The 12,194-nt window shown below is 46.4% G+C and overlaps 1 protein-coding gene across 2 annotated transcripts in view; it reads right to left on the reverse strand.

The window, feature by feature from the left end:
* Nucleotides 1-4,214: 4,214 nt before the first annotated feature.
* Nucleotides 4,215-12,194, reverse strand: part of pde1cb (phosphodiesterase 1C, calmodulin-dependent b) — a 65,175-nt gene continuing 57,195 nt past the window's right edge. For both annotated transcript variants that reach the window (XM_008287499.1, XM_008287498.1), the window contains 4 exons: nucleotides 11,492-11,667; nucleotides 9,816-10,049; nucleotides 9,197-9,259; nucleotides 4,215-7,434 (listed from right to left, as the gene is read on the reverse strand). In XM_008287499.1, coding sequence (XP_008285721.1) covers nucleotides 7,418-7,434; nucleotides 9,197-9,259; nucleotides 9,816-10,049; nucleotides 11,492-11,667 — 490 coding nt within the window. In that variant the 3' untranslated portion in view covers nucleotides 4,215-7,417. The remainder of the gene's footprint in view (nucleotides 7,435-9,196; nucleotides 9,260-9,815; nucleotides 10,050-11,491; nucleotides 11,668-12,194) is intronic.

The following is a 12,194-nucleotide window of genomic DNA, read 5'->3' on the forward strand; positions in this document are numbered from 1 at the left end:
CCTATACGGCGGATAAAGAGCTATACGCTGACTATCTGGGGAGGGTGACACCGTATACATCAAGTCCGTTGATCATTTTTAGTGCCACGGGCCCTCTGAGGCCCAGAGCTGCGGCGCCGGTCGGTCTGATTCCAGGTCCAACAGAGACATCTAGTGGATCGTCTGCTAACATGTGAGGAGTCCTGCTGATGCACAAAAGGCCTCCACACAACCTCACAGCTCCCTGATTTACTGGTCAACATGTAAACCTGAAAACAGCCACTGAGACCAGACACCGAGGCCGGAATACGACATCAAACCGTCCACACAGCAGTCACAAAGACCGGCTTCATGTCCAGACTTCACACACGATAATGCTGCTGTTTTTCTTTTTAAGGTTCTTTCATGAAATCTAACTATTCCAACATTATCGCTATAACTGGAGTAAAAACAGTGTACTACAAGGGTCAAGCCAGTTGATTTTACATGTTTATGTTAATTTCTTTAAAGCAACAACCTGGATTTGAAGGTTTAAACCAGGGGTGTCCAGTCCTGGTCCTGGAGGACCACAGTCCTGCATGTTCTAGATGTTTCCTTCTTCCAACACACCTGATTCAAGTGATCAGGATGGTTATCAGACTTCTGCAGAGCTTGATGATGAGCTGATCATTTGAACCAGGTGTGTTGGGGAAACATCTAAAACATGCAGGACTGTGGCCCTCCAGGACCAGGACTGGACACCCCTGGTTTAAAGTCTGCATGAGGAGGGACTGGTGTGGGAACAGATTTTCAAACTTTCTCCTCACACCAGGACAAGCTGACACAGGAGGCTTCCTGTCATTTCACTCCGTCTCAGACTTTATTCAGACTTTATGATGTTTGTTATTTGGGTCATTTAATTTCATCCAAAACTATTTTGGGTGAAATTAAAGTTTGTAAGATTTTCAGACCTGGGATGTTTTTTTTGTATTTTCATCCTCTGGGGTTTAATATCTCCAGAAATAAAACTACCAGAGTCATGAAACTAGACAAGGGCACAGACAGAAGAGCTCAGAGCAGATTCAAATGATTAAATACCTCCAGCAGACATAGACCCTCTACCTGAGCTCCAGGACCAGGACCAGTCCTCCACCTCCTCCCTGTCCTCCAGACATAGACCCTCTACCTGAGCTCCAGGACCAGGACCAGTCCTCCACCTCCTCCCTGTCCTCCATCTCTACACCATCTACCTTCACACGTCTCGTGCGCGCAGCAACGCGTCCGGAAGTTGGAGGAAACTCGGACTCACCACGGACCGCTCCTCCATCAGCCTCCATGGGGGACCGTCCAGCCCGGCTCCAGATCTCCTCCACGCCGACCAGCCGGATCCACACCGAGGCCCCGGAGACGAGGAGCCCAGCGTCGCTCCAGAACCGCCGCTCACCGCGTCGCTCGTCCCGCAGAGACGCCTCCGACCAGAACTCCTCTCTCCGTCCTCCATCAGACTCCTCATCCGGTCCCAGCTCCGACCAGGGAGGCTCTACTCAGGAGGACCAGGACGGAACCGGTCCCTCCTCAACTTCCGCTTCAGGCGAGCGTCCAGAGAAGCGACTCGGTCCCGCCGAACCCGGAAACGATCCTCCAGCCATGTTCCTCCACACGAACCCTCCGACCGGACCGTCTGGGTCTTCAGGAAGCAGGAGCAGAAAGACTTCATCTGTCACTGCTGACAACAAAGTCAGACCAGTCCAACTGCTGACAAAGTCCCGCAGCCTAGATCACGTGACCACAACAAGCCTCCATCAGGTGGACAAGGCGCGCCATAACGTGACGTCATCCCGCTACCTGTAGCCCCGCCCATTTCATTAGACCCCTTAGATACCTGAAGCAGAGCAACCTGCAGAGAAGCTGACTGATTCTCTTAATGCAACCCAACAGTTCTCCTGACGACGTTCCTCCACATGAAACCAGATCCTCGCTGGTCTTCACAGAACTTAAGAGAACATCTTCACCTGCCACCTCACTGACCACAAAGCTGAACTATTTCAGCTGCTGACAAACTCCTGGAGCTTTCAGCTCATGATGACCCAAAACAATCCTGACTGTACACCTGACCATGACATCACCACGCTCTCAGTAGCTCCACCTGGGTTGCCAGGTGTGATTCATCCTATCCACCAGCTACCTGTTCCCAGCTCCACCTGCACAGCCATTTCTGACCATGGGTTACCAACTCACCTGTCCTTCCCCACAGCCTCTTCCCTTCAGGTCTCTCCCTCTCTATCAGCACTGGGTTGCCAGTTCCTGTCCTCTACTAAGACAAGCTGTCACCAGGCTGCCAGCTTTTAGTCCAAGAGTTCAACAACATCCTGACTCTAACTCTCAACATGGCCCTCCATCCTGGTGACACAGGCGTCCATCATACTTCCATCCAGTTCACTTCCAACAGTTCATCTTCTAGGATATGTATCGTTGCCCCTTTTCAGCAACAGCAAGTCTCCCAGGAGGCATCACCACGTCCCAGCCTCTAGCTGGCATCTAGAACCAACGTTTGTTTGGGCCGTCCTTTGTTCCTGTGACGCACAGAGTTCATTGCAACACTGACTCACAAGTTGAGTTCAATCCCCACTGCCATGCTACAGAGATGCTTCCACATCCTGTATCTGACCTTCCTGCATCTCTGAAGACTGCCTGGTCTGTTCACTCAAAGGAAGTCAAACCAGTCCAGCTGGTAATCCAGCACCCATCATGTACCCCAAACTAGATTCACAGCCAAGTCCTTAGAAACCCGTAGAACACCGTATACATCTAAGTCACCACCAGCACAACGCTCACTCACATCCAACAACGAATCCAGCTCCAGTTTGCTGGTGTGGTCCGAACTGGCAAATTTGTTATTTGGCTGAAATTGAAAGTTTTTCAGGTTTTCGTGACTTTTTGTCTTTTCATCTCCAGGGTTTAATATCTCCAGAAATATAACCAGCCATGAAATTCGGTGAGGGCTCAGACAAAGTATGTGTTGAGCAGAATAAAATGAATAAATGGGTCCAGTAGACGCCAACGTTTTGAATTAACGCCTCTTGAACGTGGAGAAAGCTTTTAAAATGAGGGTGGTAGATAGAAAGATATATGAATAGATCCACATTTTCTACTGAAAGTTCAATCTGTGATGAACGCTTCAGCAACTTCTGAGGCCTCTAACGCCAATAGAGTTTGATATGTGGGCAGTAAGCCAAGGTTTCAGTTTGTCTGCTGTGTTTACATCCCATAATAGTGACGTGGACTCACTGGTAGGACAACAACTGGTCTGCATGTACAGCATGTATGACCACTACATGAAATCCAACGACGTATGAGGCTTGTTTTACCTGAATGACACTTGAATGAACACTGAACAGAGACACTGATGATCACTGAGCACATGACAATAAATCTCATGTGTGTTGAAACACATCATTACAAGTGAAGCAGGAGATCAAACAATGCAAAACAGTCCCGGTTCTTCCATGGATTTATGTTTCAGGGTTTCGACTCTCTTCTCATTGAGTCTCCATTTAAAGCTCAAGCACAAAGAATGAACAAACAGGCCTCAGGTGCTCCAGGTGGAAGCTCACCAATCAGACAGGAGCACCGGGTGACTAACGAGGACTGAACCAACCACCATGCATCTTGAAAAGAGCTCCCAGCTCATGGTTGCTGCTGTCTTGTTGTCTCACTAACCCTTCGTGAGGCTAATTCCTTGTGTGTGCGAGCTTTTCTGATTCTGATTAATAAATAACGTTAAAAGAATTCTATCGTAACTTTATCTTGAATCGATAACACCGAGATCAGCGCCTATTTCTGGAGTCTCCATGTTCTCCCCGTGCAGCGTGGGTTCTCTCCGGGTTCTCCAGCTTCCTCCCACAGTCCAGAAACATGCTGAGGTTAATTGGTGATTGTAAATTGTCCGTAGGTGTGAATGTGAGTGTGCTTGGTTGTCTGTCTCTAAGTGTAGCCCTGTGATAGACTGGTTACCTGTCCAGGTGAACCTGCCTTCACCCTGAGTCAGCTGGGATAGGCTCCGCCCCCCATGACCCTAGTGAGGATGAAGGTGTAGAGATGATGGATGATTCCATGTTGAAAAGCAATAAAAATGAAACATTTCCAAGGGGCTGAATAGTTTTGTTTTGTTTTGTTTTTTATAAATAAGCTTAACAATATTTGCTTTTATAATAATAATAATAAGACGAAGCAGAAATGAAGACAGGCAGACATGATCTGAGCCCTTTGAGTCCAGATTTATTGATACGGCTGTGCAGTCACAGAGCATGGTGGCACACACGGCCGCCTGGCCGGCACGGGACAGTGACACACACATGCATGCACATACATGCACTCACACACACGCACACATGCACACACACACACACACACACACACACACACACCCATTCACTCTCAGTCATTCTGTCTATTCAGGGATGTAGTGGAGGGTAAAATGTAAAATAAGGCGGCTATTAATGTGTCAGTCCACCTCTCTGCTTGGTTTGTTAAAAATGTTTTACCCACTTTTTTTTTTGTGTGATTTCACCGTCGTAATATGTCTGCTGCCGTTTTATAGGAGCACACACATCAGTGGTGTGTTTAAAACACACAGCTGGATGTAAAGTGAACTGTTCAGCCGGATACGGTCCACTGCATCACTTTGTCTCTTTCTCACAAACATTCATCTCATCAGACAGAGCAGGTCACAGTGAGGAGATCAGAAATGCACATTAAGTATTTTGTGGTAGTTTCACACACACACACACACACACACACACACACACTGACACACACACACATGTGCACACACACTCACACACGCTGTACATCCGTCTAACCTCAGTCACTAGAACAGTTTGAGATCAGTCATTATACGGTGATTGAGACTAAACAAGGAAACAAAGCTTCAAACAAACAACATAGTTTCAGAGTAACGTTACAAAACACCGTGTTTAGAAGTCTTTACATGTGGTGAGTACAGCTATGCGTCTTACGGTTGGTATAAACTCCTGTTAAATATTCACACAGTAGCAAGTGGAAGGTAGAGCGAACTACATGACTGTACATGTGTTGGTCCCTCGGTACACATTCTGCTTCACCAAGTGTCAGGCAGCCTGTCTGGAGGACGCGCTAAGATGGAAATCTAATCAGCGAAGATCGTTACAGTTTTGAGTCACTTTTCTGACTTCAGAGCTGGTGGAGGAAAACATATTGAATGGACACACAGAGGAGAGGCCAAATAAAAAAAAGAAAAGAAAAGAAAACTCTTCCAACATGTTGAAGACAAACTTCTGGACGATGCTTCCTCTGAGTAAACCGACGAGGATCAAACGGTTCAATGAAACGAAGAAAACACACACTACACAGCACAGAACAGCTAGAAAATAGATCTTCCTAAAGGAAAGAGAGCAAAATATACCATTAAAAATACTATACTTCTGCAACATCGAACTGCTGAGACTCTCCAACGCCGTCTCCTCAGACTACTCAGTGTGAAACGGTGTTGGAAGATATTGACTGGTTTGTTTGACTGTGCCTGGATCAGCACAGATTCAAATGACATCACAAAATTGGTTTTCCTACAGGCGAGAGGCGTACAATGGAAAGTAGAGATAGAGGCACACATTCAGTCGGCGGAGTTAATAACCACTGACTGTACATTTTAGGTAGAAGGTAGCATGTGGTGACGCTGGATGATGAACTGCTATGTCCCTCCGTGGTGTGAATGAATCACAGCTAAAAAACTGGAGTGCTGAAACAGAATGGCTTAAAAAGAACATTTCTACGACTTTATGTGATCTGTTGGTGTTTACCCTCCTAGAATCCCTCATATACTATAAATATCCATATTTATATAGCAGTTTACACGTGTATGATAGACTTACTAGCTTAGAATATACCAAGGATTTGATCTTGGCACAATAAATTTTGTGACTTTCATATCAAAGAACACAAGGAAAACAAAACCAAAGCGCACAGTTTTAGGAAAAAACGTCTCCGTCGTTATGCAAATACTGCCGAAATGCTTCTTTTCTTTTCTTCCGTGTACACATATTAAGTATATAGTAAAAGCTGAACCGGCATGGCGGTGGCTCAGTATGTTACATATGCACAGTAAGCAATATTTGCATCGTCTATACACAACGTTTACAAGCCTTGAAAAACCTGGCGAACGACCAAGAAGCAGATACAGTTTGGACTCGTAGCCTCATCACAGAAAGCGTGATGGGTTCGGTTGGCTAATAAGCGTACGCCGTGAACACGTTGCTTAAACATCACACCGACAACCTAGAAGGTGAAGCTGCTGCGAAAAGAAAAATTTTAAAAAACGTACATTTTTTTTCTCTAATTCAGCGACAGTGTTGACTCTTTGCTACAGCTCAAATACACGTAAGAAGGCATCAAGAAGAAGACATACAGTGTGTGAGGATATTAGACACATCTAGTGCATGATTCATACAGGACATAAAAAACAAAACAGGTAAACAAAGAGATATTATATGTTACAAAACGTGAATGCATTTGCGAGTGTGATATGTCTGAGATGCAAAAGCTGCATTCTAATTTTTGGACATGTTTTTTCCACTACAGGTATCTTACACTATATCCAAAACCATGGATAGATTTCTACTCCTCTTCGGATACGTACATGTACAAACGTTTAATATATACAGTAAAGAGGACAAAAAAACGCACACAAAAAGAACAATATGTACCACAAGGAACACAATTAGAATTGCACAGTGTCTGAGGAAAGCACAGAGAAAGTAAACAGGGAGGAAAACCAGCCACGACTGGCGGCAAAGACGTTGTTGTAGAAACGAACGCTCTCATCAGGAGCTCCCGAAGCACAGACACACAAAACTTTCCTACATAAGAGCAAGTGGTGCTAAATCAGTGGTAGTAAATTTAACCCTGGCGTCCTGCACAAGTGTCCATGTGTCGAACGAGCTGTAAAAGTCTATCCTGCTTTTACGTACTCACAATAAACCACTGCAACACAAAAACCTCGTGTCTTCCAGCTCACCAGACTAATGAATCTAACAGCAGAGGGGGAAGCAGGACAAGCGCTACCGTGGTCGAGTTACAACTAACGAACAGCAGCAGTCGATCGGAGGCTCGTCTTCGCCCTCCGCTGCTGTCGCTTTAAGGTCATTACGTGTTGCCCACAGCGAGCAGGAAGGGAGGAGTAATGCACACGGCTCTGCACGCCAGAGCCTGGAAGTAGAAACATGGTAGAAACAAAAGTAAGAACAGCTGATCAGAGTGAAGACAGAAGGAAGCAAAGGTGTCAGTCTGTTGGTGTCCTGCAGAGGGCGGCACAGTCCAACCAACGGCCCTCCCTCCGGCGCCGGTCCGACGCGTTCACACAGGTTGTAAAAGCAGGTTCAGGTTGAGAGAGTTGCAGCAGCAGTTGGGACAGAGTGATGTTCTCCTACTCCATCACGACCTCTGCAGTGGAGAAACAGGACAGAAATACAACAACTGTTCAGCAGATTGTCTCTGATCAAGAGTACAGTCCCTGTTTCACACCATCAGTAGACTGTCTGGTTGTAAAGTTAAAGCCCACACCTCCTACAGTGTGAACAAAAGCTGACATGCATGTAAAGACGGTGTCTATCACAGCAACGGTGAGCTTCCACTGACTCCCAGAACTCTCAGATGTCCATGATGGAGGGATTGAAGCACATTAGTCTAAACAATCGTGCTCTTTGTTTCTCATATGAATCTGTTACAGGTCATTTGGAGAGTCATTTTGAAAACACACACAGCAACGCAGGTTAAATGTCCCTCAGCCATCTGCTCTTGGTCGCCATCCACAAGCTTCTGGTTCATCTTTCACCACTGGACTTAACAGAAGTAATGCAGTTTAACTAAATGTGTTGCTGTTCTGACTTGTTTCTTCATCAGTCCACTGGTTCCTGATGGAGCTTAGGTCAGGACTTTGGGGAGACCAGTCTAGAACCTTCATCCAGCCTGATGGAACCATTTCTTCACCACTTTGATGTGTGTTTGGGCTCATTGTCTGGTTGGAACATCCAACTGGGTCCAAGATCAACCTTCTGCTGATGGTTTCAGGTTTTCCTGAACAACCTGGAGGTGATCCTCCTTCTTCATTGGTCCACCGACTTTGTGTAAAGCTCCAGGTCCACTGGCAGCAGAACAGAACCAGAGCATGATGCTGCCACCTCCATGCTGGATGGTAGGTTTGGTGTTCTTAGGGTTAAAGGCCTCACCTTCTCTCCTCCAGACATGGTTCTGCTCAGTGTTTGTTCCATCTGAGCAGAACGTTCCTCCAGAAGGCCTTTTCTTTGTCCATGTGACCAGCAGCAGACTTCAGTGGAGCTTCAAGGTTCTGCTTCTAGAGGAAGAACTTCCTTCTCCATCAGCCTCTCAGCTCATGTTGATGTCAGACCCTGTGGACACTGACAGCTGTGTTCCAGCAGCTTCTGGTCCATCCAGAGCTGCTTCCTGCTGGTTCCTGGTTGACTCTTGACCATCCTGACCAGTCGTCTCTCAGCAGCAGCTGCTAGTTTGTGTTTCCTTCCTGATGGTGGCAGTAACACAACTGGACCATGAACTTTATGCTCAAATAGTTGTTTGCACAGACGATTTTGGGATCTGAAGCATTTTTAAAATGACTTTAATGACTTGTTAAGTCAGCGATGTGCTGGTTCAGGTCTCCACTCAGCTCCTCAGACTTCACACTCTAGTGTTTGTGTCTGATGAGTGGATCAGATGGTTCCAGTTGAAGCTGGAGCCAAATTTAAACCTCTCATGAGATGTGAGGAGGTCAACTTTCTACATCACTAAAACTGATCATTCAAGTTGCTGTGTGCACATTTTTGACTCAGCAGATTTTGTTATATTTCCAAAAGCTCTCCGCCTCCAGGAAGACTTTCTTGTTTTTCAATCTTTAAATGTGATTTTGAAGAAATATCACAACTTAAGGCTGAGACATGGTCAGAGTTTCTCCTACACGAGGAGTTCAGAAAGGACCAGAAACATGAAAACCCAACATTTCTCTCTGAATGATCAATTAGGTAAGTTTATGTTCACGATAACGCTCATGTCAGCCGACAGGTTTGGGGGTTAGGAGGGTTAAAGGTGACGTAGGGACAGTAGAGGACAACACTGCCTCCCATAAGGTAATGAAACAGATATTTCAGTGTAATCTTCTGTCAGTTGCTTTAGACGGCAGGATCAAACTCACCATCGACTCCTTTGTTCTTGTTTTCTTCACCGTCTGGAGATTCGGCCCCTTCTGATAACTCTCCTGAAAAACCAGAGCAGTTGCGTCACTTGTCAGCTGATGCCTCGACTGAAAAGCACACACAAGTCACAAAGCATCCTCCTGGAGCTTTTCAAGTTCGACTCGGTTTACAACTGGGAAGTCTATTTCAAACTCTAACGGAGACGTGGAGGAAAGGCGCACGGACTGATGCACCACGCTCCCGTCTTTGGCTTTAGGAAGTCACAACAGGTATTTTTGTCTGACTTTGAAGTGCTGAACTGAGAAAATTATTTGCAGATCATTTGATAATAGAAGGAAGCTGCAGCCTTACAAAACAAGGCCTCATCTAGCTAGAGCTTGACTAATATTGAATAAAAATGTGTATTAGATGCACTGAGGTGAGATCATTTGTCAGGTGAACTGGCTGGAACAGTTTGGAGATGCTGCAAATCGAAGCTGTTTCACTCAACAGACAGAATAACAGAAACGTTCAGTGCGGCGTTAGCGTCACTCTGCAGGTCAGTAAACTGTATTTATGTGTCGCACATGCAGACAAGCAGCCGTATGTCACACAAACAGGCGGTGCTGATGGATGTACCGTTGTGAAGGAGGGGATTCCTGTGCGTGGCGCCCCCAGGCTGCGTTCCCTGCTCTGCTTCCCCTGTGTTACCATCTGCTGATCTGCTGACCTCTGCCGACTCGGGCGCCTCCCCCTCCAGGTCGTCCTCCTTCGGGTCGGGCTCGTCGGGTTCAGTGTGGACCTCCTGGGGCTCCATCACCTCCTCCTGCTGCGCTCCCTCCTCCGCTTCCTTTTTAGCTCGCTCCTCCGCCTCTGAGGTTAAAACGGAGCACGGAGGCAAATCAGCCAGTCTGAGAGGATGAACTTCTTACTTTAGCTCGGCAGGCTGTTGGTTTGGTGTCTGACACTTGAACCAGCACTAACAGTCTGTGGCCACCGGGGGGCAGCTGAAACAAGCTGTAAACACAAGTCCACCTTCAAACTGGTAGAATAAAGTTATTATTACATCCAGGAGCTTCAGAGAGACGCTGCCATTCTTCATCTCTTTATATGATTCATGATGCAAATTCTCCTGTAGCTCTGGTTTTGGTCTCCACCAACACAAACAGCTCAGCGCTTTACTACAGTCACCAGTTAGCTGCAAACTTATTGTGTCTGTTTTTGAAAAGCAAAAGCAACGTGTGGAACAGACTAAAACTTGAGTGATACTTCTGTGCAGGTTCATTTCTATGTGTGACCAACACGTGATCCAGTGTTTATGAAAACAGAATCATTATGAGTATTTACAGCAGCATGTTGCTCAGCCTCTAGTCTGTACACTTGGCTTTTATTTATTTCCTGCTTGCTGAGTATTTATTTGAATAAAACCAGCCATCCAATCACAGCGTAGAGGGGGCGGGGCAAAGCGACCTACTGCAGAACAACAGCTGAACAGAACCGAAGAAGTCACTGCGTCTGCTCTGTGAGCGTCCGGGTCAGGACCAGACGACACCCCGCATCACTAACAGCCGATATAAAGTAATGCTTAAAGGAACACTTTGTTCACCGGCGGCTCGTCGCTCATTTCAGTCGGGGGTGCAACTCATTACCGTCACCAATATCACGTATCATAGCAACCAAAGAGTCTCCGCTGACATGAAGCTGCCTCCAACGGGCGCTGAAGGGCAGTTTCCAGCTGGAGGCAGCAGCTTTAGTGCCTGATCAGTGTTAGATAGATGGTTAATGAGACCTGGGCTTTGGTAGGTTTATTCTGTTGACCTGCTAATAAATCTGAATTCTCTCTGGCAGGTTGTCTGAAGTCAATCATTAATCCCCAAATGCTCCATCAACTCTCCAAGTGCAATGTTAATAAACTATCAATATTTAATGAACTCAGGAGCTGATAAGTGGAGAACATGAACCCAGGAATGATGCTGTTCTTTATACTGACTTCCAACTGATGCATAAAGCACAAGTAAATCACACATTAACATTTAATAAAGCCAGTTATGTGCAGATTACAAACCCTGATGAGAAAGTGGCGCCGACATGATTAAACGCATTCAATAAATGCTGATCAGCAGCGGTGGATTTTATATAATGAATCCAAACAGACTATTTCCCACCGATGCCAGACGTATGCGGGTCGGCTGAAATCCCCACGAGCTCAGAGCATCGCAGCATTACAGCCCATTTTCTCCACTCTGCTGGATTTCATGATCTGTTCGGACAGATCGGTTCCGTCGCGGCCTCCAGTTTTACAGGATGTAGCGTACCTTTAGCGGCCTGGGCTTTCCACCGCTCCCTGTTCTGGTACACCTCTTCGTTCCACAGCGCCTTGAAGTTCTTCATGTCCACCGTCAGCAGGGAGCTCTGGCCTGACGAGCTGCTGTCAGAGCCCATGCTCTTGACGCTGTGCCGCTTGGCTTCATCTGAGCTAATACTGTTCAGACTGGACAGTTAACAAAAAAAAAGAAGACGATGGGAGACAGGAGTTAGGACTGATGGTTCATGCAGGCAGCTCGGTGAGGCTGAAGTGAGACAGCAAACCCTCCGACTCGACTCACATCACAGCTGTGTCACTTCATGAGGGATGGAAACGGTGTGAAATAAGAAATATCACTTTAGCAAACCATAAACTTGTGTGAATCTACGCGGGCGGACGACTGCAATCACTTCACGTCTGCAAACGTGCAATAAATAAACCGAGCAGCTGCAGGCGGCCTCCGACACATAAACCTGCAGACATTCAGAATCAGAAAGCTTTACTGTCACTGCACCAAGTCCTGGTTCACTTGTGCATCAATAAACACCAATAATAATCCCTCCCCGATCCGAGCTTTGTTTGTGTGCGAGATGTGGGGCAGGACAACCATTTTTATAAATCATGGAAGCTGCCGTGAGCTGTGGGTGATACCTGGAAATGTTTGCAGATACGTGGACTCCAGAACAGAATAGTGCTGAAAACTGCGTCTTATC

The sequence above is a fragment of the Stegastes partitus genome, unplaced genomic scaffold (assembly GCF_000690725.1).
Source record: "Stegastes partitus isolate 25-593 unplaced genomic scaffold, Stegastes_partitus-1.0.2 Scaffold503, whole genome shotgun sequence".
Lineage (NCBI taxonomy): Eukaryota > Metazoa > Chordata > Actinopteri > Pomacentridae > Stegastes > Stegastes partitus.